This window comes from Artemia franciscana, chromosome 12 (assembly GCF_032884065.1).
Source record: "Artemia franciscana chromosome 12, ASM3288406v1, whole genome shotgun sequence".
Lineage (NCBI taxonomy): Eukaryota > Metazoa > Arthropoda > Branchiopoda > Anostraca > Artemiidae > Artemia > Artemia franciscana.
In genome coordinates this window covers 36,824,251-36,849,509 of record NC_088874.1, presented here as the reverse complement: position 1 = coordinate 36,849,509, position 25,259 = coordinate 36,824,251, and the positions used below count along the sequence as shown (strand labels likewise).

At 34.3% G+C, this 25,259-nt stretch overlaps 1 protein-coding gene across 1 annotated transcript in view; it reads right to left on the bottom strand.

The window, feature by feature from the left end:
* The window catches only part of LOC136034069 (aminopeptidase N-like), a 117,195-nt gene that overhangs the window by 25,430 nt on the left and 66,506 nt on the right, over positions 1-25,259 (bottom strand). The window contains exons 5-7 of the mRNA XM_065715187.1: positions 23,688-23,960; positions 3,266-3,449; positions 2,077-2,230 (exon numbers count right to left, since the gene is read on the bottom strand). Coding sequence (XP_065571259.1) covers positions 2,077-2,230; positions 3,266-3,449; positions 23,688-23,960 — 611 coding nt within the window. The remainder of the gene's footprint in view (positions 1-2,076; positions 2,231-3,265; positions 3,450-23,687; positions 23,961-25,259) is intronic.

The following is a 25,259-nucleotide window of genomic DNA, read 5'->3' as shown; positions in this document are numbered from 1 at the left end:
CCATGAAAAAATAGAGTTGAAATTCAATGAAGCGCCTTGATATAAGAATTTAAAAACAATTATAATCTGAGCAGCTCAGATTGGCTTAGAAAGGCTTAATCCTGTAATCTTATCAACCACTAAAGTTAAATACTTAGAAAATACAATTTTAATGTTAGAAAATGGGGAGTAAGTATTATATCATGTGATATCATATAACATCATAAGACCTCTTCATTTTTCATACCAGTAAACCTTATAAGGCTCTTTTCCAACAGAAAATTAAAAACTAGGGCAACCATAAAGCCTAGGATTCTTGCAACGAGCTTAGGATGATTTCAGGTGTAGACCCCTGGTTTCCTTGGAATTAAAAATAAACAAATAAGAATGCATAAAAAATATAAAAATGCGGCAAATCAAACATTATTATACCTTATCCTACCTTGAATAAATATTACCTTATAATGTAGGAGCCATAACCTAAAGGTGTCCCCTTAAAAAAAAGAAAACAAGCTTTGGGTAGTCAACATGATGAAACGTGTCATTTATTTGAAAATTGCCAAAACATGGTAATAATATAGCGATATAAATAATTAGTAAGTATTAATAAAATATTATAAAAGTAAATAAATAACTTATAGTCTGGATATGTCTGAAACAACAAAATTTATCTGCAGATGCAAAGACTCTTTTTTTATAATTAATAATTTTTAAATACAAAAAAAAACTGGTTATGAATTGAACAGCAGCAGCCGTTCAACACTTACGGTATGACTTAAAAAAAATTTTGAATGGTAATTGCCGACCATAAAAACAGTTTTTGATCCTTATGAAAATTTGATATCTGGAGATGTTTTCTTCTAGTGATTAGATATTCATATATACTAGGGCTGCGATATACTAAAAACACTTCTTGGCAACTGGGCCAATTCTTGTGTTCTTCATTGTAAAAAAATTGAATTAAAAAGATTAAATCTGTCCGAGAGAGCAACAGTCCCTCAGTGCCTTACCAAAAATAGGAACTTCCAAAAAAATTTTCATCAGAATAATAAAAACATCTATAAACGTAAAGATTTTGAAAAAAAAAAATCTAGAAAAAAATGTCAGAATTTGTTTAGGCAAACAATAGTTCACGTAAATTCCAGCCTCACCTCTTTCTGAGGAGCTTTCTTAGCTCCTTACCTCCTCCTTTCTCTCTTGAAAAATTTTCACTTATTTTTGAGGAGCCGAGTAAAGTGGAAGTGATTGTTTGTTCCAAAGTATCCCTCCATTCTGCATGATCGCCCTTCTACATAAGTACAGGATAAGACATCCTGTTGAATTTGGCCACCTGATGTGTGCTGGGTCTTCTGGCACCACGCCGTGGCACCCTATGGCACCACCCCATAGGGCTTAGAGTAGGGCTAACAGGGTATGTTGTAGCAACACCAAACACCAGCTGATAATGTTGGAGCCAAAGTTTGATATGAGGTCAATGTCTACCTTTTAAAAGTGCATCCAGTCACCTCTTTTCGGGGAGTTTTCTCTTCTTGCGTCACCGATCACCAAGGGAGCAAGACATACAACTAGGAAGGGGTGCTAGAGAAAAGTGCCCTTTTCACTGTCACATACCCATGTGAAAACACCCCCAGAGGAAGGGAAGAGTTATTCTATCGGCCATTCTATCTAACCTATTCTAGCCTATCATATTCTATCTAGCCATATGGTGTTCCCTACAAGTGAAGGTTTAAAAGAGGCATAAAACTTAGTAACTAAATCGGCTAAAGGACTAGTTGAACATTAGGTATTCATTAATGTTACTTCAAACCTGGCACTACAAACTATGTTTAGAAAAAAAAGAAACCGGAAACCTGTTCAACAGCTGAAACTGCAGATCTAGAGTTTTTCTGTCCAAATGATGAGCGAAATATTCTTAAACAGCTGTAAATTATCGATTTTTACTATTAATTATTTGAAGTATTGGTTCTAGTCGAGTTTAGATTGTTCCACAAGGGCCTCTAGGTTTTTCTGAGAAGACAAAAATAATGTGAAAAAGTTTTATAACGTTTGTTATTAATTTGCAACTTATTTTAATTTAATATCAGAAGATTTATTTACCTTTTTTGTATGAAATAGCATCAAAGAGTTCAGTAATCTGATCAGGGTGTACAACTTCAGCTGAGATTGGATGGGAGGACTCCAAAGAGTCCAAACCTAAGACGTCTTGTATTTCAAGGGTGAAATAATCCAGATATTTCCAATTAGGTTCAACCTGCAAAAAGAAATCATTCTCAACGACTGCATCGTAAAAATTTCTATAAAATAAATACTTTTATACCCAAACACAGCCATATATGTCAGAATCTATACCTGTGGGGGATTCCCGGGAACGATGGTATAAATTTAAAGAAAAACTAAAATAGTCGAAAAAACATTGAAAATAAAGGAAATCAATGGGCTATCATGTCGAATGGCTGTTTGGGGGTTCAATTCAGATTGAGGAATAGTTGTCTATGAAAGTTCCCTCCTTGGCAATACAGAGCACAGGTAATCGATACAAAATGCGGGTATCGACACCCAATGCGGGTTGGGCGATATGCTTTCTACTTGTTTCTGCAACAAAACTCAGGACCAGAAACGTCGATTTAACACTCTATGTGCCAGGAATGGCTCTGAAGGTTCTTTATCTTTTATCCACCCATGACAAAAATTCCACCCAAAAGCTGTTTTTTTTTAAATTAAAATTGACCTTGCAAAAGGGACATAAAACAAAATTTTCTCAAAAGCGGAGGGAAAGGTTTTTGTCAAAGTGGCAGAAAATTGGCAGAACAATTATATAAATGGTGCTACTAGTTGGTTTTCAATGAAAATGATTACATTGATGTTGCCAATCAATAAGGGCCCCACGGCCATGACCTTAGCCACGAGTCCAAGAGTCCCAGTCCAGCCAATCAAGTTCAGTTGCAGATCATTTCATGGCTAGTCAATTCTTGTCCAGCTGATTAAAATAATAGGAGAATTAACTCGTGAACATGAAAACAAAGTAAATGTTGTAACCTGATAAAAAAAATATTTTATCAAGCTTTAAATTTTAATTAAATACAGATCAAAACTTAAATCCTTGCATTTAATGCCAATAACTAATGATGCAAATAACTAAATAATATACTTTTCTAGAAATTTTCGTGGGCCATTCGAAAAAAAACAACATGAGCAATTCGTTGAAAGACATACAGCATGTTTACGTGTTATAAATGACATCAAATGTATTAAAAAGATAACCAATAAAATATTTAGATAAAATTACGTGATTAATGGCCAATCCTTGGACATAAGTAGCAAAACCCTCATTTAGCCAGAGATCTGTCCACCACTTCATTGTAACCAAGTTACCAAACCACTGGTGAGCAAGCTCATGAGCAACCACTTTCTGAACATACAGACGATCTCGAGCCACAGAACTTGACGGATCGTAGAGAAGTGCCCGTTCTCTGAAAAATTTTTAAAATGTTTAAAAAAAACCTAAAATATGACATAGAAAATATATATCTATTATGGTAAAACAATTTGCTGACTATAGTCGGTCAAAAACGTGACGTATCAATCCATATCAGCAGTTAAAAGGATATTTGTCTTATTATCTTCTTAACAACTTGGCAGAGGGATTTTCTCGACTATCAATCAAATCGTTTGAACTCTTCATTTATCCCCCGGAATCGTCTTTCTGAACCACTTAGTAATCGTTGAGAATCTCCTGACACTTATCAATCAATTACACTTACATAAAGTGACACTTACATAAAAGCAATTTTTACACTCATATGAAAAGACTGTGAAATTGTAATATAAAGAAAATTTGGTAGATTTTATTTTTACGATTTATTAAAGGTTTTTTTTGTGGTGTACCTGGCATGGTCGAGTGAGGAATCTGGCATGGAATTTCATTTCATTTAAATGAAACTAAATCAGTTAATAGAAGAGGCTACTGCAAAGGACTGTGCACTCTGTACAGTGTACACTGTACACTCTCAAAGCTTAGACACTCTCAGCCATATTGAATCCCCAAGACCCTTTTGTTGGCTAGTAATTATGCCGTGTGATAAGACAAGAAAATATGGCGGTTAAATTTAAAAATTTTTATTAATTAAGATTTTTCGAAACGGAATTGATTCAACTAAACAAAATCATTTAACAAAATACCATGCTTCCAAACTAGTGAAAAGCCACCCTATTTGCATTTTCACAAAAATATTATCAATTTTAGCAATTGTATCGTACAAATTTCACGTCAAAAGCAACAAGAGAAAAATCAAAGAAAGAAAAAAAAAATAAGTTTATAACTGTCTCATTAGTCACAGAATCCTTTTTAGATTACGGAAATAGGAAGGATCCCCACATTTTTGGTCCATTTGCGCAGGGCTCTCTAATCTGGGATTATTCTACTAGATTTTCCTGGACCCATGGGTAGTATATGAGTGTCCAAACGTTAGATAAAACTAAAGAGGGGCTGTGCCAATCCAAAAGACGTGAATTTCTGGAGACCCTTAAACATCCTTTATGGTAATTTAGGACGTTGCACACACGTTCAGGAAAACGGGACAAGATGATATACCTATTGCTGGAAGGCTAATTTTTCACAGGTAACATCTTATTGGTGTTTTATCGTCAACTACGGCCACTTTGAGACAGTTTTTGGACTTTTTTAAGTGGTTGCTGGTAGGTAGTTTACTGAGAATATTTGCTATGGGGGATCTTTGAAACTTGTTGGACGCTGTAGCAATATTTGAAACTAGAATGATATTTGGAATAGGGATAAGTGCTTTTTGACTGCAGAAACCATTTCAAATAGTCTTAGGTGGTCTGCAGCTATTCCGCCATATCTTTTACTTTTTTAAACACTTTTACTTAACTTGGTTCAGTTTAGGCCATTGTGTAGGGAAGATGTAATTTCGGTTTATAGGGATTGCTATGACTTTCGGCGATCGTCAATGAAGATTAATTTTAAAAAGAACAAGTTTTTTCAACTGAAAGTAAGAAGCAACATTAAACCCCAGAATGAACAGAAATTATTTCGTATATGAGTGCAGTCACCTCCTTCTTAATACCTCGATCTTCACGCTGTATTTTTTTTTTAGTACTTTTCAAAAAGCTTTGTATTGTTCAAGCTAAATGACCCTTGTATTTCAGGAGTCGTTCTTAAAGAATTGGGAAAAAAATTCAAACTTTAGCGCAAAGAGTGGCAGCCCCCTGAAGTGGCAGCCCCCTTTTAGATCTTTAAAGAAGATGTCCATGAGTAATGCTATTTAAAAATTGATATTAATCCAAGATTGAAAGGAGTAAAATAAAAATACTTTTAGAAAACCGATTTTATCTCCAAATGCACTAACAGTTGAAAAATAAATTCCTGATTATCCAGAGAAATTAAAAAAAAATGAAAGAGTAGAATCTTTTTGATATAAAAAGTTGTTCTTTAATGCGTATTTGTAAGATATGTTACCCACGCTTTCATTTTATTGTCTTAAAAAGTTTCAGCTTTTTCCGGTAAGCAGGAAAAGAATGTTCTATTGAATGTCTTTTGGCAAAAAAACCTTTCTAAAACATTCTTTTGTCTATTTGTTTTTATTTTAAAGATATTTACAATAAAAGAACCAGCTTAAATGGATATGAAAACAACACAGTAAAACGGTCAGCTACACCTGTTTTTTACTTGAAAAAAAAAAGAAACGTAAACAGTAATATTTTTCTAGACCAAGTAACTGTTTTGCGAGCTGTACAACCGGTTTTTGAATAATTCTGAAATTACCATTAATTCTAAAAGAGGTTCTAAGAGAGCGATAAAGTTGAGTCTGACTTTAGGGTTTTTGACAGGTTTTTTTTTAAGAATATGGTCTTAAGATTATTGATGCATGGCAAAACTTTTGGTATTGAGTATTTCATGTTCCAATTCTTGTTACGACTGAACAATAACATATTCTGAAAAAAATAATTTATCTCAACATACATTGCGAGCCAAATGGACGGATTGCATTAATCAATCCAATATATTCTCTTTTGGAGAGGATGGGGTTGATGTTAGTCTAAGAAAATATTGCAAAAAAAAGTTCATGATCAATCTCTTTCTGACACAAATATAATATTAATAGGTCTTGGAACATTCGCTGGAATAATTTAAAAATTGATAAAGCTTAAAATTTTTTGCAATAAACATAAAATAAAGTAAAAGGTAGCCTACAAGCATCGGGGAAAAAAACATAAAAGGAGTTTTGAATTAACGCGGTTAGAATGCCAACATACACAGAAGATAGTAGCTGAAGTTCATAGTAAAGCAGCTCGTAGTCAGTAAGCAGCGCCAGATCCACCAATAAATAAAAATGGACCCTAGAGAAAAAGGTATTTACCCCCCGCCCCCAAGATACGAATTACTTTATTTAGTAATAACAACAAAAAGGCGATAGATCTCATATATCAAGCGCTCGGGATGTTAGAAACAAAGAACTACCCCTAAAAGCTCCATGGCCCTCTTTTGCGCTTACAATTTGGGATTATATAATATAGCGCAGGTTTTTTAAGTATTTTTCATTACGAACTTCTTTGATTTATCCCTCAAGCATGGTGTCAGTAACTAATAAAAAGACAGATTACTGCCCTATACTTCCAAGTTTAAATGTATGCTTTAATTCTACTGGTTTATTTTTTTATATTTCCGCCATCCAATCACATTATTCCTTAAACGCGTTCAGGAAATGAATCAAAATAGCCCAGCTTATTTTATCCGTTGTTCATATGTCAAATTGTTAAAGGAACAAGAATACTAAACTTGATTGGTTCTTTTGTGTGAAATTTTAAGCCAATTAAAAATATAAAAAGTATAAGGACGTTGTAGGACCAGATTGTTCTAGGAATAAGTTAAGACGAAAAGCTGACATTGGGTAACGAAAAGGTAGGCAGCTTCACTTACCTTGGTAGTATTATTAGTAAAGACGGTGGGAGCAGTGAAGATGTAAAAAGTAGAATACCCAAAGCTCAGAGTGTTTTTTCACAGTTAAAAAAGTTTGGAAGAATAGGAAGATGTCTCCAAACCAAGATTAGAATATTGGAAGCTACAGTGATTACGGGGGTAAAATATGGCTCTGAAGCATGGGCGCTCCGAAAAGCGGATGAAAATTTACTAGATGTTTTCCAGAGAAATTGCCTACGGATTGTTCTGGGTACCCGGCTGACTGACTGTATTTCAAACAGTAGGTGGTACGAAAAATGTGGTTCAATTCCTGCTTTCTAGGGCTATAATGCAAGAAAGGTTAAGATAGCTAGGTCAGGTTCTGCAGATGATGGATAACAGATTGCAGAAGATTGTCCTTTTTGGCCAACCGTCTAGGGGTAAACGGAAAGCAGGCTGTCCTCATCTGGGGTGAGAGGATGTCATAAATAAAGATTTAAAGGGAATGGGAGCATCCTGGGAGGGTGTAAAGAAGGAGGCCTTGAAGAGATTGAGTTGAAGGAGGAGCGTGCGTAGCTGTGTTGGCCTCAGGTGGCGTGGTACTGCGGTGAGTAATTAATAGTAGTAGTAAGGACGTTGTGCCTCCCTAATTAAAATATCATGAAAATCCTAAGCAGTTGAAACAGAAGTAATGAAAATACCTTGCATAAAAACGTTTGGATTCTATATTTCAAAAAATGACTTGTAATTTAAATTTAAACACTGAAAAAGCCTTTCGTGTGCCCCCATTTTCCAGCTCTTATTACAATATTTGGCCTGGACAAGGCCATCGACAAAGAGAGATAGACACGGCGCTCTCACCTGTGTTCTGAACAAGATATCAAATAAAGACTTCCAGAAACTTATCTATTGTTCCCGCCCTATCATGGATCCTATCACAACTTCGCGGGTTAGATCATAATTAACGAAAGACAGCCAAGTATCTACCAAAATTAACCTTCAGAGGACAAGTAAATGACATCCCCCCTCTCACAATACCTCTGTCGTACGATGCGTACTGATAACCTCAACGACACATAACCTCCGCCAGTTACTCTATTTAAGGCTGGACGGACTCGCAAAGAATCTTCCTATACCTCCCATGTTAAAAAGAACAAGTTTTTTCAACTGAAAGTAAGAAGCAACATTAAACCCCAGAATGAACAGAAATTATTTCGTATATGAGTGCAGTCACCCCTTCTTAATACCTCGATCTTCACGCTGTATTTTTTTTTTAGTACTTTTCAAAAAGCTTTGTATTGTTCAAGCTAAATGACCCTTGTATTTCAGGAGTCGTTCTTAAAGAATTGGGAAAAAATTCAAACTTTAGCGCAAAGAGTGAGGTATTGAGGAAGTGGCAGCCCCCTTTTAGATCTTTAAAGAAGATGTCCATGAGTAATGCTATTTAAAAATTGATATTAATCCAAGATTAAAAGGAGTAAAATAAAAATACTTTTAGAAAACCGATTTTATCTCCAAATGCACTAACAGTTGAAAAATAAATTCCTGATTATCCAGAGAAATTAAAAAAAAATGAAAGAGTAGAATCTTTTTGATATAAAAAGTTGTTCTTTAATGCGTACTTGTAAGATATGTTACCCACGCTTTCATTTTATTGTCTTAAAAAGTTTCAGCTTTTTCCGGTAAGCAGGAAAAGAATGTTCTATTGAATGTCTTTTGGCAAAAAAACCTTTCTAAAACATTCTTTTGTCTATTTGTTTTTATTTTAAAGATATTTACAATAAAAGAACCAGCTTAAATGGATATGAAAACAACACAGTAAAACGGTCAGCTACACCTGTTTTTTACTTGAAAAAAAAAGAAACCGTAAACAGTAATATTTTTCTAGACCAAGTAACTGTTTTGCGAGCTGTACAACCGGTTTTTGAATAATTCTGAAATTACCATTAATTCTAAAAGAGGTTCTAAGAGAGCGATAAAGTTGAGTCTGACTTTAGGGTTTTTGACAGGTTTTTTTTTAAGAATATGGTCTTAAGATTATTGATGCATGGCAAAACTTTTGGTATTGAGTATTTCATGTTCCAATTCTTGTTACGACTGAACAATAACATATTCTGAAAAAAATAATTTATCTCAACATACATTGCGAGCCAAATGGACGGATTGCATTAATCAATCCAATATATTCTCTTTTGGAGAGGATGGGGTTGATGTTAGTCTAAGAAAATATTGCAAAAAAAAGTTCATGATCAATCTCTTTCTGACACAAATATAATATTAATAGGTCTTGGAACATTCGCTGGAATAATTTAAAAATTGATAAAGCTTAAAATTTTTTGCAATAAACATAAAATAAAGTAAAAGGTAGCCTACAAGCATCGGGGAAAAAAACATAAAAGGAGTTTTGAATTAACGCGGTTAGAATGCCAACATACACAGAAGATAGTAGCTGAAGTTCATAGTAAAGCAGCTCGTAGTCAGTAAGCAGCGCCAGATCCACCAATAAATAAAAATGGACCCTAGAGAAAAAGGTATTTACCCCCCGCCCCCAAGATACGAATTACTTTATTTAGTAATAACAACAAAAAGGCGATAGATCTCATATATCAAGCGCTCGGGATGTTAGAAACAAAGAACTACCCCTAAAAGCTCCATGGCCCTCTTTTGCGCTTACAATTTGGGATTATATAATATAGCGCAGGTTTTTTAAGTATTTTTCATTACGAACTTCTTTGATTTATCCCTCAAGCATGGTGTCAGTAACTAATAAAAAGACAGATTACTGCCCTATACTTCCAAGTTTAAATGTATGCTTTAATTCTACTGGTTTATTTTTTTATATTTCCGCCATCCAATCACATTATTCCTTAAACGCGTTCAGGAAATGAATCAAAATAGCCCAGCTTATTTTATCCGTTGTTCATATGTCAAATTGTTAAAGGAACAAGAATACTAAACTTGATTGGTTCTTTTGTGTGAAATTTTAAGCCAATTAAAAATATAAAAAGTATAAGGACGTTGTAGGACCAGATTGTTCTAGGAATAAGTTAAGACGAAAAGGTGACACTGGGTAACGAAAAGATTGATTAGGTAGGCAGCTTCACTTACCTTGGTAGTATTATTAGTAAAGACGGTGGGAGCAGTGAAGATGTAAAAAGTAGAATACCCAAAGCTCAAGAGTGTTTTTCACAGTTAAAAAAGTTTGGAAGAATAGGAAGATGTCTCCAAACCAAGATTAGAATATTGGAAGCTACAGTGATTACGGGGGTAAAATATGGCTCTGAAGCATGGGCGCTCCGAAAAGCGGATGAAAATTTACTAGATGTTTTCCAGAGAAATTGCCTACGGATTGTTCTGGGTACCCGGCTGACTGACTGTATTTCAAACAGTAGGTGGTACGAAAAATGTGGTTCAATTCCTGCTTTCTAGGGCTATAATGCAAGAAAGGTTAAGATAGCTAGGTCAGGTTCTGCAGATGATGGATAACAGATTGCAGAAGATTGTCCTTTTTGGCCAACCGTCTAGGGGTAAACGGAATGCAGGCCGTCCTCATCTGGGATGGGAGGATGTCATAAATAAAGATTTAGAGGGAATGGGAGCTTCCTGGGAGGGTGTAAAGAAGGAGGCCTTAAAGAGATTGAGTTGAAGGAGGAGCGTGTGTAGCTGTGTTGGCCTCAGGTGGCGTGGTATTGCGGTGAGTTATTAATAGTAGTAGTAAGGACGTTGTGCCTCCCTAATTAAAATATCATGAAAATCCTAAGCAGTTGAAACAGAAGTAATGAAAATACCTTGCATAAAAACGTTTGGATTCTATATTTCAAAAAATGACTTGTAATTTAAATTTAAACACTGAAAAAGCCTTTCGTGTGCCCCCATTTTCCAGCTCTTATTACAATATTTGGCCTGGACAAGGCCATCGACAAAGAGAGATAGACACGGCGCTCTCACCTGTGTTCTGAACAAGATATCAAATAAAGACTTCCAGAAACTTATCTATTGTTCCCGCCCTATCATGGATCCTATCACAACTTCGCGGGTTAGATCATAATTAACGAAAGACAGCCAAGTATCTACCAAAATTAACCTTCAGAGGACAAGTAAATGACATCCCCCCTCTCACAATACCTCTGTCGTACGATGCGTACTGATAACCTCAACGACACATAACCTCCGCCAGTTACTCTATTTAAGGCTGGACGGACTCGCAAAGAATCTTCCTATACCTCCCATGTTAAACATTTGGAGTTTGCCTGACGTTCCTGAATTAGTGATTTTGGCGGTTTTTATGTCAATAGAAGTAAAAAAATCTGGTGAATATTTTGGCATAATCAAATCTTAAAGCCGACAATTATTTTTTTTATAATTCCAAAATAATTATAAAACCTGTTTCGGGTTTGCATTCTAGATTGCTATGCTTTACATTGTTGTTGTGGGGTATCAAAAAATAGAGCAAAAAATTTTCTATTCATCAACAAGAAGCTTTTTTCTATAATATATACCTCCTGGCTGCAGTCCCTTCAAATACTTTACATATTTGTGTTCCGAAATCAAAATTTCCCCTCAAAAGGTTAGATTGAGCTGTAATCGGAGCATCTAAGAATGCAAAAATTTCACCAAGGGGCTAACCACTCGGATTGTTCAGGAGCGATTCAGTCAAGCATTATTTAGTTCTAACCTGTTTAAACAGAGTCTAGAGAAGAAGTAAGGTACAGACACCAAACTGCCGGTTAATGAATATATAAGAAAATCGTATTGTATAAATAATTAAGGATAAGCTGCGTCTAATCCTAGAGATAAATTGAACACAGCACAAGGGCCGAATAAGAAGCAATGGTTTTATTTTAAAAAGATTGATCTATCGTTTTGGTTTAATTAAAATAAATTCAGGACAAATTTATGTATTGTAGTACAAGTACAATTTTGCATAATCTTTGTACTGAAATAAGAATTAAAAATATATAAAACAAGCTAATTAATAACTAATGAATGAAACAAAATAACTAATGAACGAAACAAAATGTCCCCAGAATATTTAAATTTGTTATAGCGAAACCCGAGTCTTGCTGTAGAACTACCAAAGCAAACTACAAAAGCAGTCAATGACCAGTCTCAAGTCCAAGGCCTTTCCAAGAAACAATCCCACCCCTTGGTAAATAAACCCCAATAAAAATTACCCATACTAAAGCAGTCAAATGACCAGTCTCAAGTCCAAGGCCTTTCCAAGAAACAATTCAACCCTTTAGTAAGTGAACCCCGATAAAAATGGTCAAAACCCTAATAAAGTTCTTATATAGTTCTTGTTATTGACCACAGTAACATGTTAAAAAAAGAAATATACGAGGGCTCCATTTGCCAAATGTGCAGGCCCATCGTGAAAAGTTGAAATTAAATTATCGGGCTAGAGGCAGACCGCGTTTACCAAAATATATGTTAGAAGACATAACGGATGCTTCGGTTCACGACGAATCAAGTTCCGAAGGAATTGGAACAAATTCCCCTTTTGTGTTGAAAGTTATCACTTCTGGAAGAAATTTGGGGTCAGACCTTCTAAAAGGCTCACGCTGGATTGTGGATCTGCCTTACCTTTTTGAGAATTATGAAAAGCTCGTGATTCGCCACATGTAAGTTTTTTCTTTGTCTTTCATTTTACGTCATTGATTTACTGCTATCAAAATTATTAGGATGGGGAATTATTCTGGGTTGCAATTAATACAACTTGTACCTTATTAATTCTTGATAATTGTCTTTTCTGCTATAGAGAAAGAATGTTCGATAACCTATCCTTTTTGAAGCTATAGCACTTTCCTTTCTACCAAAACAATAAAATCGCTACATTACTATTTTACTTCCTCACAACCAATTAGCATTTTATTTACAGGTGCCAAGACATCAATTTGGTTTCAAATATGATGTTTTCTAAAGAACATAGAGCTGGATTGCGCTCAAGACTCATCTTCAAATGCGAATCATGTCATGAGGAAGCCACAATTCACACAGAAAAACCCCTTGCTCCTAGAAGGCTTAAAAAAAAAGACTCAACGAAAACCGTAGTCAAAAAAAGGAAAAGGACTGATTTTGATAGTGTGAATACTATCAGAAAGAAACAGAAACAGGAACAGTAAGTGTCAACAAAGAGGTAGTGGTTGGTGCAATAAATGGTGGAATGACTCACACCCAGGTTCAAGAACTTTTCTCTACCATTGGAATAAATACCCCGTCTCAAAAAGTCTTTACGAAATTTGAGAAAGAAATTTGCGTAGAATTGGAAAAAGTTCTCTATGACTATCTTATCGAAAATGGGAAAACCGAGCGAAGGATGGCACTGGAAGCAGGTGAGAAAATTCACCCAAATGGAGCTGTAGAGACATGTGTTATAGTTGATGGAAGCTGGTGTACACGTTATGGGAATAGATATCGTGCACTCTCAGGCTGTGGAGTGGTGATAGGTTTCTACTCGAAGAAACTCTTAAATCTAGGAATTAGGAACAAATATTGCTGTACTTGCGTGAAATACAGGCATCAAGTAAATAGATCTGTTCCTGAACATACATGTTTTATGAACTGGCAGGGGCCCAGTACAGGTATGGAGTCAGATATATTAGTTGACGCATTCCGAATAGCAACATCCATGCACAATCTAAGATATACTCGATTTGTTGCCGACGGCGATTCAAGTACCCATTCTGAAATTATTGCAAGGGTACCATATGGCAGAAATGTAGAAAAAATTGAGTGTGCTAATCATGCGTGCAAATGCTTGAAAAAAAGACTATATAAGAAGCAGCATGAAAATGCCGAATGCAGAAGATTTCTTAGTGCCGCAATAATAAAGAAAATGTGTGATTTTGCCAGAAATGCAATTGTATGTGCCACCACAGAGAAGAAAAGCGTGAAGGATCTCATCAGTGCGCTGAAGGCAATTCCTCTACATTTTTTCCGTGGCGACCATAGATTTTGTCCTACACGCTGCTCGTTCTCCGGGAAAGTTCTACAGGTCAATCCTGAAGACACCCCTAGCAACATCTTTCTCAGCCATGTGTATTCAGCCTTTGATACGCTGACCAGAAGGGCTCGTCTACTGATAGGAAACCACACGAGCAACCTGGCAGAATATTTTATGAGCATAGTTGCAAGGCTTATAGGTGGCAAAAACATCATGGTTAGCCAAAGTGCGCGATATACCACACGTGTTAAAGCAGCAGGAATCCGATTTACGAAAGGTCACTCAGCTTGCCTTGAAATATTTCGAAGAACTGTAGGATCTACACCAAGTAGGCAGTTGAAAAAACTTGCACAACAGCGGGCCATGACTACTGCTCGACGTAAAAAACTGTCTGCTAAAAAGTGCCTTTTCACTAATGCTTCCACAAAACTCCCTTCAAAAGAAATCAGGGAGCCAACCGGAGCAGACAAAAACTACGGCTCGAACGCAACTGCTCCGGATCTTGATTGCAGTGCGCACGAAATTGCAAAAACAGATTTTTTGACTCGTCTCCAATGTACTGCAACAGATATCCTCAGTATCGAAAAAGCCACTCGGCTTCACAGAAATTCTATCGATAATAGCTGGATAGAACACAGAAAAAACAGAATTACAGCTTCCGTAGCTGGTGCTGTTTGTAAAAGGCGGTTTAAGACTGTGGGCTCATTAGTTCGGCAGCTGCTGTATCCCAGAAACCGCCAAACAAAGGCAATGGAGCATGGTCAGATGTATGAGCCTGTAGCTATTGCAGCTTTTGCAAAGAAAATGGGTTGCATTGTGAACTCACCTGGGCTTTTCATTCACAAGGAATATGGGTTTCTAGGGGCCAGTCCGGACGGGATAGCAATTTTTCCTTCGGGTGAGAAGACTCTTTTGGAGGTGAAGTGCCCTTTGACAGCAAAAGGGCTTACATTGGAAGAGTGGATAGCGCTTAAAAAAAATACATGTCTAGAAAAGAAAGTTAATAGTGAAATAAAGCTGAAAAGAACACATGACTACCATTACCAAGTTCAAATGCAATTGGAATGTTGTGACATTGATTTTGTATACTTTGTAATATTTTTAGGGGAAGAGGAATTATATTATGAAAAGATTGGTCGTGAACGTGAATTCTGGTCTAACAAAATGCTGCCAAATCTAAAAAAATTTTATTTTGAGGCACTGTTACCAGAAATTGTCGACGGAAGGTTGCCAAGAAGTATGGAGATACGAGAACCGTTTATATAAATCCAACTGTGCTAGGTATGGGTAGTTATCATGTGTCATTAGAGTCTTATCCGAATACAAATTCAGATATACAAATACTCAAGCAACAATCAAACTTTAGAATATTTTTTAATGAACCCGTATGGATAAGCTAAATAAAAAAAAACAAGTTTTTTTTAACTGAAAGTAAGGAGCGACATTAAAACTTAAACGATCAGAAATCACTTCGTATATGAAAGGGGCTGCTCCCTCCTCAACGCCCCGCTTTTTACGCTAAAGTTTTTTACTGTTTTAAAAAGTAGAATTGAGAGAAAGAGTAAAACTTTAGCGTAAAGAGCGCTAAAGCCCTTTCACATACGAATTAATTTATATTCGTTTTAAGTTTTAATGTTGCTCCTTGCTTTCAGTTAAAAACATGTCTTTTCTTTATTTAATATCTGAACGTTTTTGAACTAATGCATGTTTTGATTTTGGCTCTCCACAGATGAATAATTAAAACGAAATTTCATATTTATATGGCTTTCTCATAATTTTGATAGAATCACTTTGAGAAAAAAGGAGCAGGGGAGGAGGCTTAGTTGCCCTCCAATGTTTTGGTTACTTAAAAAGGCAACTAGAACTAGAACTTTTAATATTTTACGAACGTTTTTGCTAGTAAAAGATCTACGTAACTTACGAGTTAGCTTACGTAACGAACTTCTGTATTCTGTTAGTGTTAAATTTTAATGCTGCTCCTTACTTTCAGTTGAAAAAACTGTTTCATATTTATTTTTGTATTGTTCTATTTTGAAATAAGGCTAGAAAATCCTGCGCTCCCTTAATGGAAATTTTCTTCCCCATGACAAATTCCTCCATGGAAAGTTCCCCCAACATAACCCCCTGTTCTCAACCCCCCCCCCCAACCAAAAATCCTCCTGAAAACGTCTGTACATTTCCCAATAACTATTACTATATAAACACTGATCAAAGTTTGTAACTTGTAGCCCCTTCCACGGGGATTCTGGTGGAATAAGTCGTCCCCAAAGACACAGTTATAAGGTTTTTCGACTATGCTGAATAAAATGGCTATCTCACAATTTTAATCGGGTGACTGTGGGAAAATAATTAGCGTGGGAGGAGGCCTAGGTGCCCTCCAATTTTTTAGATCACTTAAAAAGGGTACTATATACTTCATTTTTTATATATAATTCACTTGTATATAACTTCATTTCCGTTGGAATGAGCCCGCTCACAACATTCTATGACAACTGGTTCGATATAATCAGCCCTGGAAAAAAAATCCATATTTTTGCTGATAGAAGCTTAACACTTCCACGGTAGGGTTCCCTGATAGGCTGATTCGGATGGGTGTAATTTTGGTTTTATTACTTTTATCGGGTGTTTCCCTCTATTTTCTAAAATAAGGCAATTTTTCTTAGACTCGTAATTTTAGATAGGAATCTCATATATTTAAAGTCAGCATTAAAATGCGATTTTGTTCATTTAGCTATTGGTATCGAAAATCCGTTTTTTAGAGTTTTGGTTACTATTGAGCCGGGTCGCTCCTTAGTACAGTTCGTTACCACGAACTTTTTGATAAAATGAAATAAATTTGTTACTTCGCTGCGAGCAATTATTTAAATTATATTTTTCTAAATAGGTCTGCATGAAGTAAAAACCCGAAAATATGTACTTTTTATTTGTAATTTCCACAATTTTATACCGCGTCTCCTGGCAAATAATGATGACCAGACCACAGGCACACACGCAGGCAAGGGATTCACCCACCTTAAATTTGTATAATGCTTAATTTTGTCAGCGAAATGTTTAATTTTCCTGTGTTTTCCTGGTATTTCTTTCGTAAGAGCTGAACCCCCCTCCTCCAAAAAAAAATCTCGAATAATAATTTCTCTAATTTTCTCCTCGAATAATAATTCTTTTCCAAATAAATATTCCTATTTACTTGTCGAATTTCGAAGAATGAATATACATTAGTCGTAATTTTCAGTGAGAAACCCCTTGAGTTTAATGACGGCAGTGAAATCTGATAACCTTGAGTATTTGTGTGATATGCCGCGATTGAAAAAGAACTAATAGGCAGTATAATTTTTGGAGGAGCGTCCGGCCTTAACAACAGATCTATTAGAACATCACCACCATGATCATCGGATTTTCAGAGAGAAGAAGTACCAACACAGTCACAGAGACTGAATGGGATTTAAGACAAGTAGGTCATTTACAGAGTAACTACTTCCTTAAAAAGAGTTCTTCCTTAAAAGGGGAGCCTAAATTTATGACTATCTGTAATTGTCGTTTACTTAAAAAAAGAGAAAAAAAAGAAGATATAATCCTCCACCAATTGAAAACAACAAATACAGAGTACAAATGAACTTGAATAACTGACACGAGAATGGCCTTCTGAAATTTTTGGAGAAAGTCTTAACAATTTTTGCTGGTGTCTCAAGCCAGACAGCGTTTTTTTTTTTTTTTTTTTTTAATTTTTAATAAAAGACAACTAGTATGTAAAAAGATGACTGGAAAATTTGATAAATTGCGTTAGAAAAAACAATCGAAATCTGCCAGTCTCCTTGGTACTAAAATACTAAAAAACTGTAGTACTAAAAAAAACCTAACAGTGCGATATTTGGCTAACAAATCTGACACTTTCCCAGGCAGCAAAATATGTTTCTACCTTCCCTTCCACCCTGTACTGAGTTCTACCAGCCTGCAGTTATTTGAGAAAAAAGTCAAGCACCTTAATCAGAATTGACAAAAATGAAACCCCATGACTTTGGAACTTGACAAATACCACAAAGGAAAGGAATTCCATACGCCAAAAGCACGAAAAAGTACAAAATTTTGTAAAAACGAATAAAAATGATATCACCAATTCGGAATGATTTTTCACAACTTCGCCCACGGTCCTTCCCCCTATGTTAAGTTAGATAGTTCTTGTCATCTTATTAAAAAAAAAAATTAGTACAAAAAAATCGGCAAGCCTGCCCGTCGTCCCCACGAAAAACAAAGGAGTATGGTATTTCGCTAATAAACCTTACACTTTCCCGAGCAGCAATTCTGTCTACTCCTCCTTCTCTGAACCAAGTTCCACTAAATTGCCGTCATTCTAAAAAACGCAAGCTTTTCATTAAAAAATAAATAGAATAAAACCGAATGATTTAAAAAATGACAAATATTAAAAACAATTCCGAAAATCGATAACACGAAACATGGCAAAATTTTTAACAAACAAGAAAAATATCGCCAACTTGGCACCCCTCTTCCCTCCTTGTTTCCACTACTACTGGCCTGCCCAGCCATCCTGTAAAAAAAAAACTCTACAGGTAACCTAAAACGACAAAAAAGCAACCTAATCAGAGCACAATTTTATTTTTGGTGCCAAAATGGGAAATTTGCAATCATAAGATATCTTCTTTGATTTATAAATATATCAGGTGGATTAAAAATACGGATAAGTTATAGGTTGACTCATTACCAAATTTTGAAATTCAGACTGAGAATAAAAACAAAATTAGACACGTGCTTAGAATCCTAGAACCATGGCATTTACGAAATGAGGAGCAATGGCCAACAAAAAGTTAAGTTTACCCAATAAAAAAGATGGTCAATCTATGGTTATCATATGGTTGGATTCTCCTTGGGAATCAAACAGTTCCTGGTAACGAACAGTAGTAAAGAAAGACCCGGCTCAATAGTAACTAAAACTCTAAAAACGGAATTTTGATACCAATAGTTACATCACAAGAATTGCATTTTAATGCTGATTTTAAATATATAAGTTTCATCAAGATTATTCTTCCCCGTCAAAAGTTATGAGCCTGAGCAAATTTGCTTTATTTTAGAAAATAGGGGAAAACACATCTTAAAAGTGATAGAATCTTAACGAGAATCAGACCATGAGATTCAGCGTATCAGAGAACCCCACAGTTGCAGTTTCCAGCTCTTATCTACAAAAATGTAGAATTTTGTCATTTTTGTCATAAGACAGATCACGGATTGGCGTTTATTTGTTTGTTTGTTTTTTGTTTTTTTTTTTTTGTATGGTTTTTTCTCCCAGGGGTGATCGTATCGACCCAGTGGTCCTAGAATGTCGCAAGAGGGCTTATTCTTACGGAAATTTAAACTTTTAGTGCCCTTTTTAAGTGACCAAAAACTTGGAGGGCTTCTAGGCCCCCTCCTATGCTTATTTGTTCCCCATTGACCGGATCAAAATTCTGAGATAGTCATTTTATTCAGCATAGTAGAAAAGCCTAATAACTATGTCTTTCGGGACGACTTACTCCCCACTTGGACCAGTGTTTACAACTAGTAATGGTTATTGGTAAGTGTACAGACGTTTTCAGGGGGAATTTTCAGTTGTGGGAGGGGTTGAGGGGAGAGGGGAGGAGGTTATGTGGGGGAAACTTTCCATGGAAGAATTTTACATGGGGGAAGAGAATTTCCATGAAGGAAACGCAGGATTTTCTAGCATTTAAAAAAAAATGAAAAATTAATATGAAAAAGTTTTTTCAGCTGAAAGTAAGGAGCAGCATTAAAACATAAAACGAATAGAAATAATTACGCATATGAGGGGTTCATCTCCTTCTAATACCTCGCTTTTTACGCTAAAGTATTTTTAGTAATTTCAACTATTTATTCTACGGCCTTTGTGATTCAGGGGTCATTCTTAAGGAATCGGGAAAAAATTTAAATTTAGTGTAAAGAGCGAGTTATTGACGAGGGGGCGAACCCCCTCATATACGTAGTAAAAACATACTAATATAGAAGTTTGTTACGTAAGTTAATTCGTAAGTTAAGTATATTTTTACTAATTAAAACGTTCGTGAAAAATTAGAAGTTCTAGTTGCCTTTTTAAGCAGCCAAAAAATTGGAGGATAATTAGGCCTCCTCTCCCGCTCCTTTTTTTCTAAAAATCGTCCTTTCAAAACTATGAGAAAGCCATTTAGCCCAAAAAAAAAATCAATATGCAAATTTCGTTTTAATTATTCTTGTGCGGAGAGCCAAAATTAAAACATGCATTAATTCAAAAACGTTAAAAAATTAAACAAAAAAAAACAAATTTTTTTTAACGTAAAGTAAGGAGCGATATTAAAACTTAAAACCAACAGAAATTACTCCGTATATGAAAGGGGTTGTTCCCTCCTCAACGCCCCGCTTTTTACGCCAAAGTTTTGTACTGTTTTAAAAAGTAGAGTTGAGAGGAAGAGTCAAACTTTAGCGTAAAGAGCGGGGCGTTGAGGAGGGAACATCCCCTTTCTATACGGAGTAATTTCTATTCGTTTTAAGTTTTGATGTCTCTCCTTGCTTTCAGTTTAAAAAAATGTTTTTTTTTATTTAATTGACAACTAAAATAACAATATTCTTGTTCATCCCGTCCAAAATAGCACCATTTAACTGATATTTCTGGGGGCTTTAATTTTAGTCAAAGCTGCCACCTGCCAGCTTTTTACAAATGTTCGAAGTTATAATTTTTTTTAATTGCGGTTTACTGAAAATTCTATTTGAAATATCAAAAATAAAAAAAAAATCAGCAAAAAAGAATAAGCTTAAGATAGGGCTAAGAATCCTGTTCAGATAAATGGCACTTTATTTTCAAAATCAGTCCTTGATCAGCAGAGTTAACAGAAAATTTGAGTCTGAATTTTTGGCTGCCTAAATCAAAGAGTAGGTTCCTTATAAGAGTGGTAACTGGCGTTAATGTAAAAAAAAAAGTCAAAAACAGAACCTTGGTGTTTTTTCAAAAATAATACTAATAATTGAATTAGTGTTATAGGCAAAATTGGGGTAGTAATTGGTGTCTGATCTCTGTTCCTGACAAATATAGAAATATATATATATATACATATATATATATATATATATATATATATATATATATATATATATATATATATATATATATATATATATATATTTCTAGTATCAAATATAGATACTAGGGTCAAACTGGATCAAATATAGGATGTTCCAGTAAAAACCCATTAAGCAGAGCAAAAATGAACAAAAGTAAGATTTGTGTAATCATAGCAGACAGTTAACCAGAGGAATGTAACTGCTTGATAAGGTTAAATGGGTATGTCGCAACAGCTCAAGACTGAACGTAAAAATGAAATACGTGCTTAGAATGCACCAAGAGATCATGCTATTTATGAAATTAAGAGCAATGACCAAGAAACAAGTTAACTGTCGCTAGTATAAACGAAGGCAATTAATCAATCAATCAATCAATTTATTAATACTAAAAAAAAGTATTACATATGTTAAGCGGTTACTAAGCCCAAGATGCTTTGTTTGTAATCTAATATTTATATTGTTTTCTACCCGTTAGACGCAAAATCTTGTAATGAGAACCTGTTGGAATAGCTTCTGAAATGCCAGTAGGAAGAACCTTGAGACGTCATCAAAGAAATAAATGGATCATGGAGCAACAAGTTTTTACTTCGATAATTTGATACCTTGGCTAATTAATAAGAATAACTGGCTAATTAATAAGAATAGCGATGAAGAAAACATGAATTCAATTGTTTATTATATATATATATATATATATATATATATATATATATATATATATATATATATATATATATATATATATATATATATAGATATATATATATAGATATATATATATATATATATATATATATATATATATATATATATAGATATATATATATATATATATATATATATATATATATATATATATATATATATATATATATATATATATAGATATATATATATAGATATATATATATATATATATATATATATATATATATATATATAGATATATATATATATATATATATATATATATATATATATATATATATATATATATATATATATATATATATATATATATATATATATATATATATATATATATATATATATATATACAACAAATTGTTTGATTTATTATTAAATTATTTTAAAAAAAAACTTTTTTTTCCAAGAACAAGTTTTTCAAACAAAAGTAAAGAGCTCCATTAAGCTAAAAATGAGCAGAAATAAATTCAAATAATCTTCCAAGCGTAAAACCACCACAAATCAACATCAATAAATAAATGAAACCCAAAACGAACAAGAATTACAATAAATAAACGAGTCAAACTCGAGGACGAGGAGAAATTAACTCGAACGGGGCTGAAAGCCCCCATGGCCTCTCAAGAACAGATCATAATTTGCACTTTACTCAAAAAAGAACAAATTTTAAACGTTTTCACTTTTATAACTTTAATAAATAAAAATTATTAAAATTTTAAGGAACGCAAATTGTTTGATTTATTTATTTATACAGAACGAATTGTTGAAAAATTATTGATATTTTAAGGAAATCAAATTGTTTGATTTTTTTTATTTATACAGAACAAGTTGTTTGATTTATTAAGAAATAGTTAGTGTGAGGTCATTATGTAGACTTAACGTTCAGTATTCCGCTTAAAAATACAGAATTCAAAATGCAGCTGAATAGATTTGGCTTAAATTTCGTCTTCCTTATAATCAAGCTATGCATCTGATGATTACTTCGGATTACGTTCTACATTCACGGGCCGTGCCAAGTTCTAAAATTTGCCTTAAGCTCTTAAGGCTTTAAGTCGCCTTAAGAATTAAGGCAACTTTAAAGAAAAACCAGACCAATAATGCAAAACTATTTCCAAAATTTCTGTACGACTTGACTATATTTATTGTCGTTCAAAATGGAGGTTAAATATGTGATCAAACATTCTCAAAAAGTATTCCTGTGACTATTCCTGTCAACGTCCCATTCTCTACCTACTAGTTTTATAATCATCTACAGAAGATACTTACATTTTAAAATAAGATCATCCTTTCATCTTGTATTTTTGTTTTTTATTTTGTGTTTTGAGTTCAAATCAACAGCAAGTCTACTAATTTCTGGAAAAATCACAAAAAGATAATAATACAGTTTATCCCTAACTGCAAGTAATTAGTCCCAAAATCACTTCTTAGACCAAATTGCTTTCCTATTTACGATTAAAATAAAATGTTCTAATGCCTAAAATAAATTTTGGCCCTAAGAACAGCATTATAACTTTTAATTTGCATTCAAATGAGCCTAGACACTGTTTTTTACAACTGTCTGTTTTTTAACATAATACCAAAAACGAAAGCGCAAATGGGAAACATGCGTTCTAAATTTCCACAGTATCGCGTTAACTTTGATACATCTTTTAAGATTTTTTCCCTTCTCTCTCTCTTCTTCTTCTTTATTTTCCTTTTGTTTTCTTTTCCCACTTTTTTGTCTCATTTCATTTCATTTTTTTTGTTAATGTTGTCGGTATTGTTGTTCATTGAATGTTTATCAGCCACTACTAACAAGTCTTTGACTTTCTAAAGTGGTTAATGTGATTCTTTTATATATTGATGATATGTTTAATAAAGTGTCTCTCTCTAAAAAAAAATCTATTTGTCAGAAATGTCACAAAAAAACTCCAAAATCATGATCTTCCCATCATCTGTTCAAGGATGGTGCAGTGCACGAACGAAATGAGTATCAGAATGAGTTTTATAATCAAATACAGATATGTCAGATGGTAAGTCGACTCTATACAGATAAATTATTTAACCTACCTATAAGTAATTAATCCCCAATTCTCCATTGCACCAGCTGCAAAATCTGGCAGACCCACAAGATCTAGCTTAGGAAGAGGATATTCAATCCCGAAGTATTTTTCAAGGAAAGACAACATAGCTGGAGTAGATGTAGCTGCCAGCTCTGTTTGATTCATTGCATCACTTCGTGCCCAAATGCGGATGACCGGTCCAGGCTGTGGCGCTGGAGGTTCTTCTGACAAAGGAAGGTCTGTCGTTGGTGGATCAGTGGAATCAACTTCATCCGCTGACCTAGAAAAAATTTAAAATAATAATATTTTGCTTCGATAAAATCGTGCTATAAACTGAATGGGGTCTCGCATAAAGGGTATTTTAGGTACCCGTGTATTATACGTCGCTCACTCAAGTACTTAATTAAATTAGAACCTGTTTCTTTGATTCTCAATCCTGGTGCAATATAACAAAATATGATGAAAATATATTACTTTAGAAACAAATTTGGGCTATATATTTGTATATTAGGGGGGAGTAAAGTATAGTAGGTCTGCATGCAAAATGTGTAAGGTACAATTTTTCTGCATATTATGGGGTAAGGATTGTTTTCTAACTACAAACTTTCCAAATACTTTACCCCCCCCCCCCCCCCTAATGTGCAATCATACAGCCCAATTTGTACATTCCCCATCTATTCTATCACTTGTCTTTGTTTTGTCTCAAGCTAAGTTGAAATAAACTAACAAAGAAACCGGTTTGTTCTCGAGGTTTAGACAGTGTAAACTTGTGAGTGGCGGATAATACACAAGTACCGCATTTTATAGTCAATATTATATTATATTAGAGATCGCTTTTATGGCAATTTTTTTGAATTTTGAAAGTTGAACAAAAGATAAAAGCCAGATTTTTAACAATAAAACATAAGAGGTATTTATTTAGAATAAATTGTTACATCGTAGTGAATATGTTACGCAAATTCTTTTGCCAAATTAATTACATTGTTAACTGAAGTCAATGAATTAAATATATGGAAGAAAAAAAGAAAGCAAGAGAAATCGAGGCTAAATACGCTTTTCTTAAAATTTCGTTTTAAAACGTTATTTTTCTTTAAAGTTTTTATGATCAGTGTGTAAACCAGATCGGGAAACCAAGTAATTTAAAAAGGACATTGCTCTAACTAGAGGCAGAGGCGTCAGGTCAAAATAGATTCAGGGGATGGCAAAATGTATTCGTCAAAATCTGGGGATGGGGGCAATTTATTTTTTAATTTTGAAATTATACTTCCCAAAAATTTTCAAAATCTAGGAAGAGGCAAAAGATTTAGGGGTTAATTACTCTCCTCCATCCACCCCCCTCCCCCCCTTCCAAGTAAACGCCGCTGACTAGAGGTAATATAACTAATATAATAATTCAATAATGGAACAAATTATGAAACGATCCTAGCAATTTATTGCTATAGACAGAAGTACACAGTTGAAATATCATGAAGACGAGACAGTGGGTTGAATAACACATGAAGGATCAAAATTAACAGCATTAAAAAGAAGACAATTAATCAGAAAATACTCTTTCAATCCGTAATACATTAATTTTAAT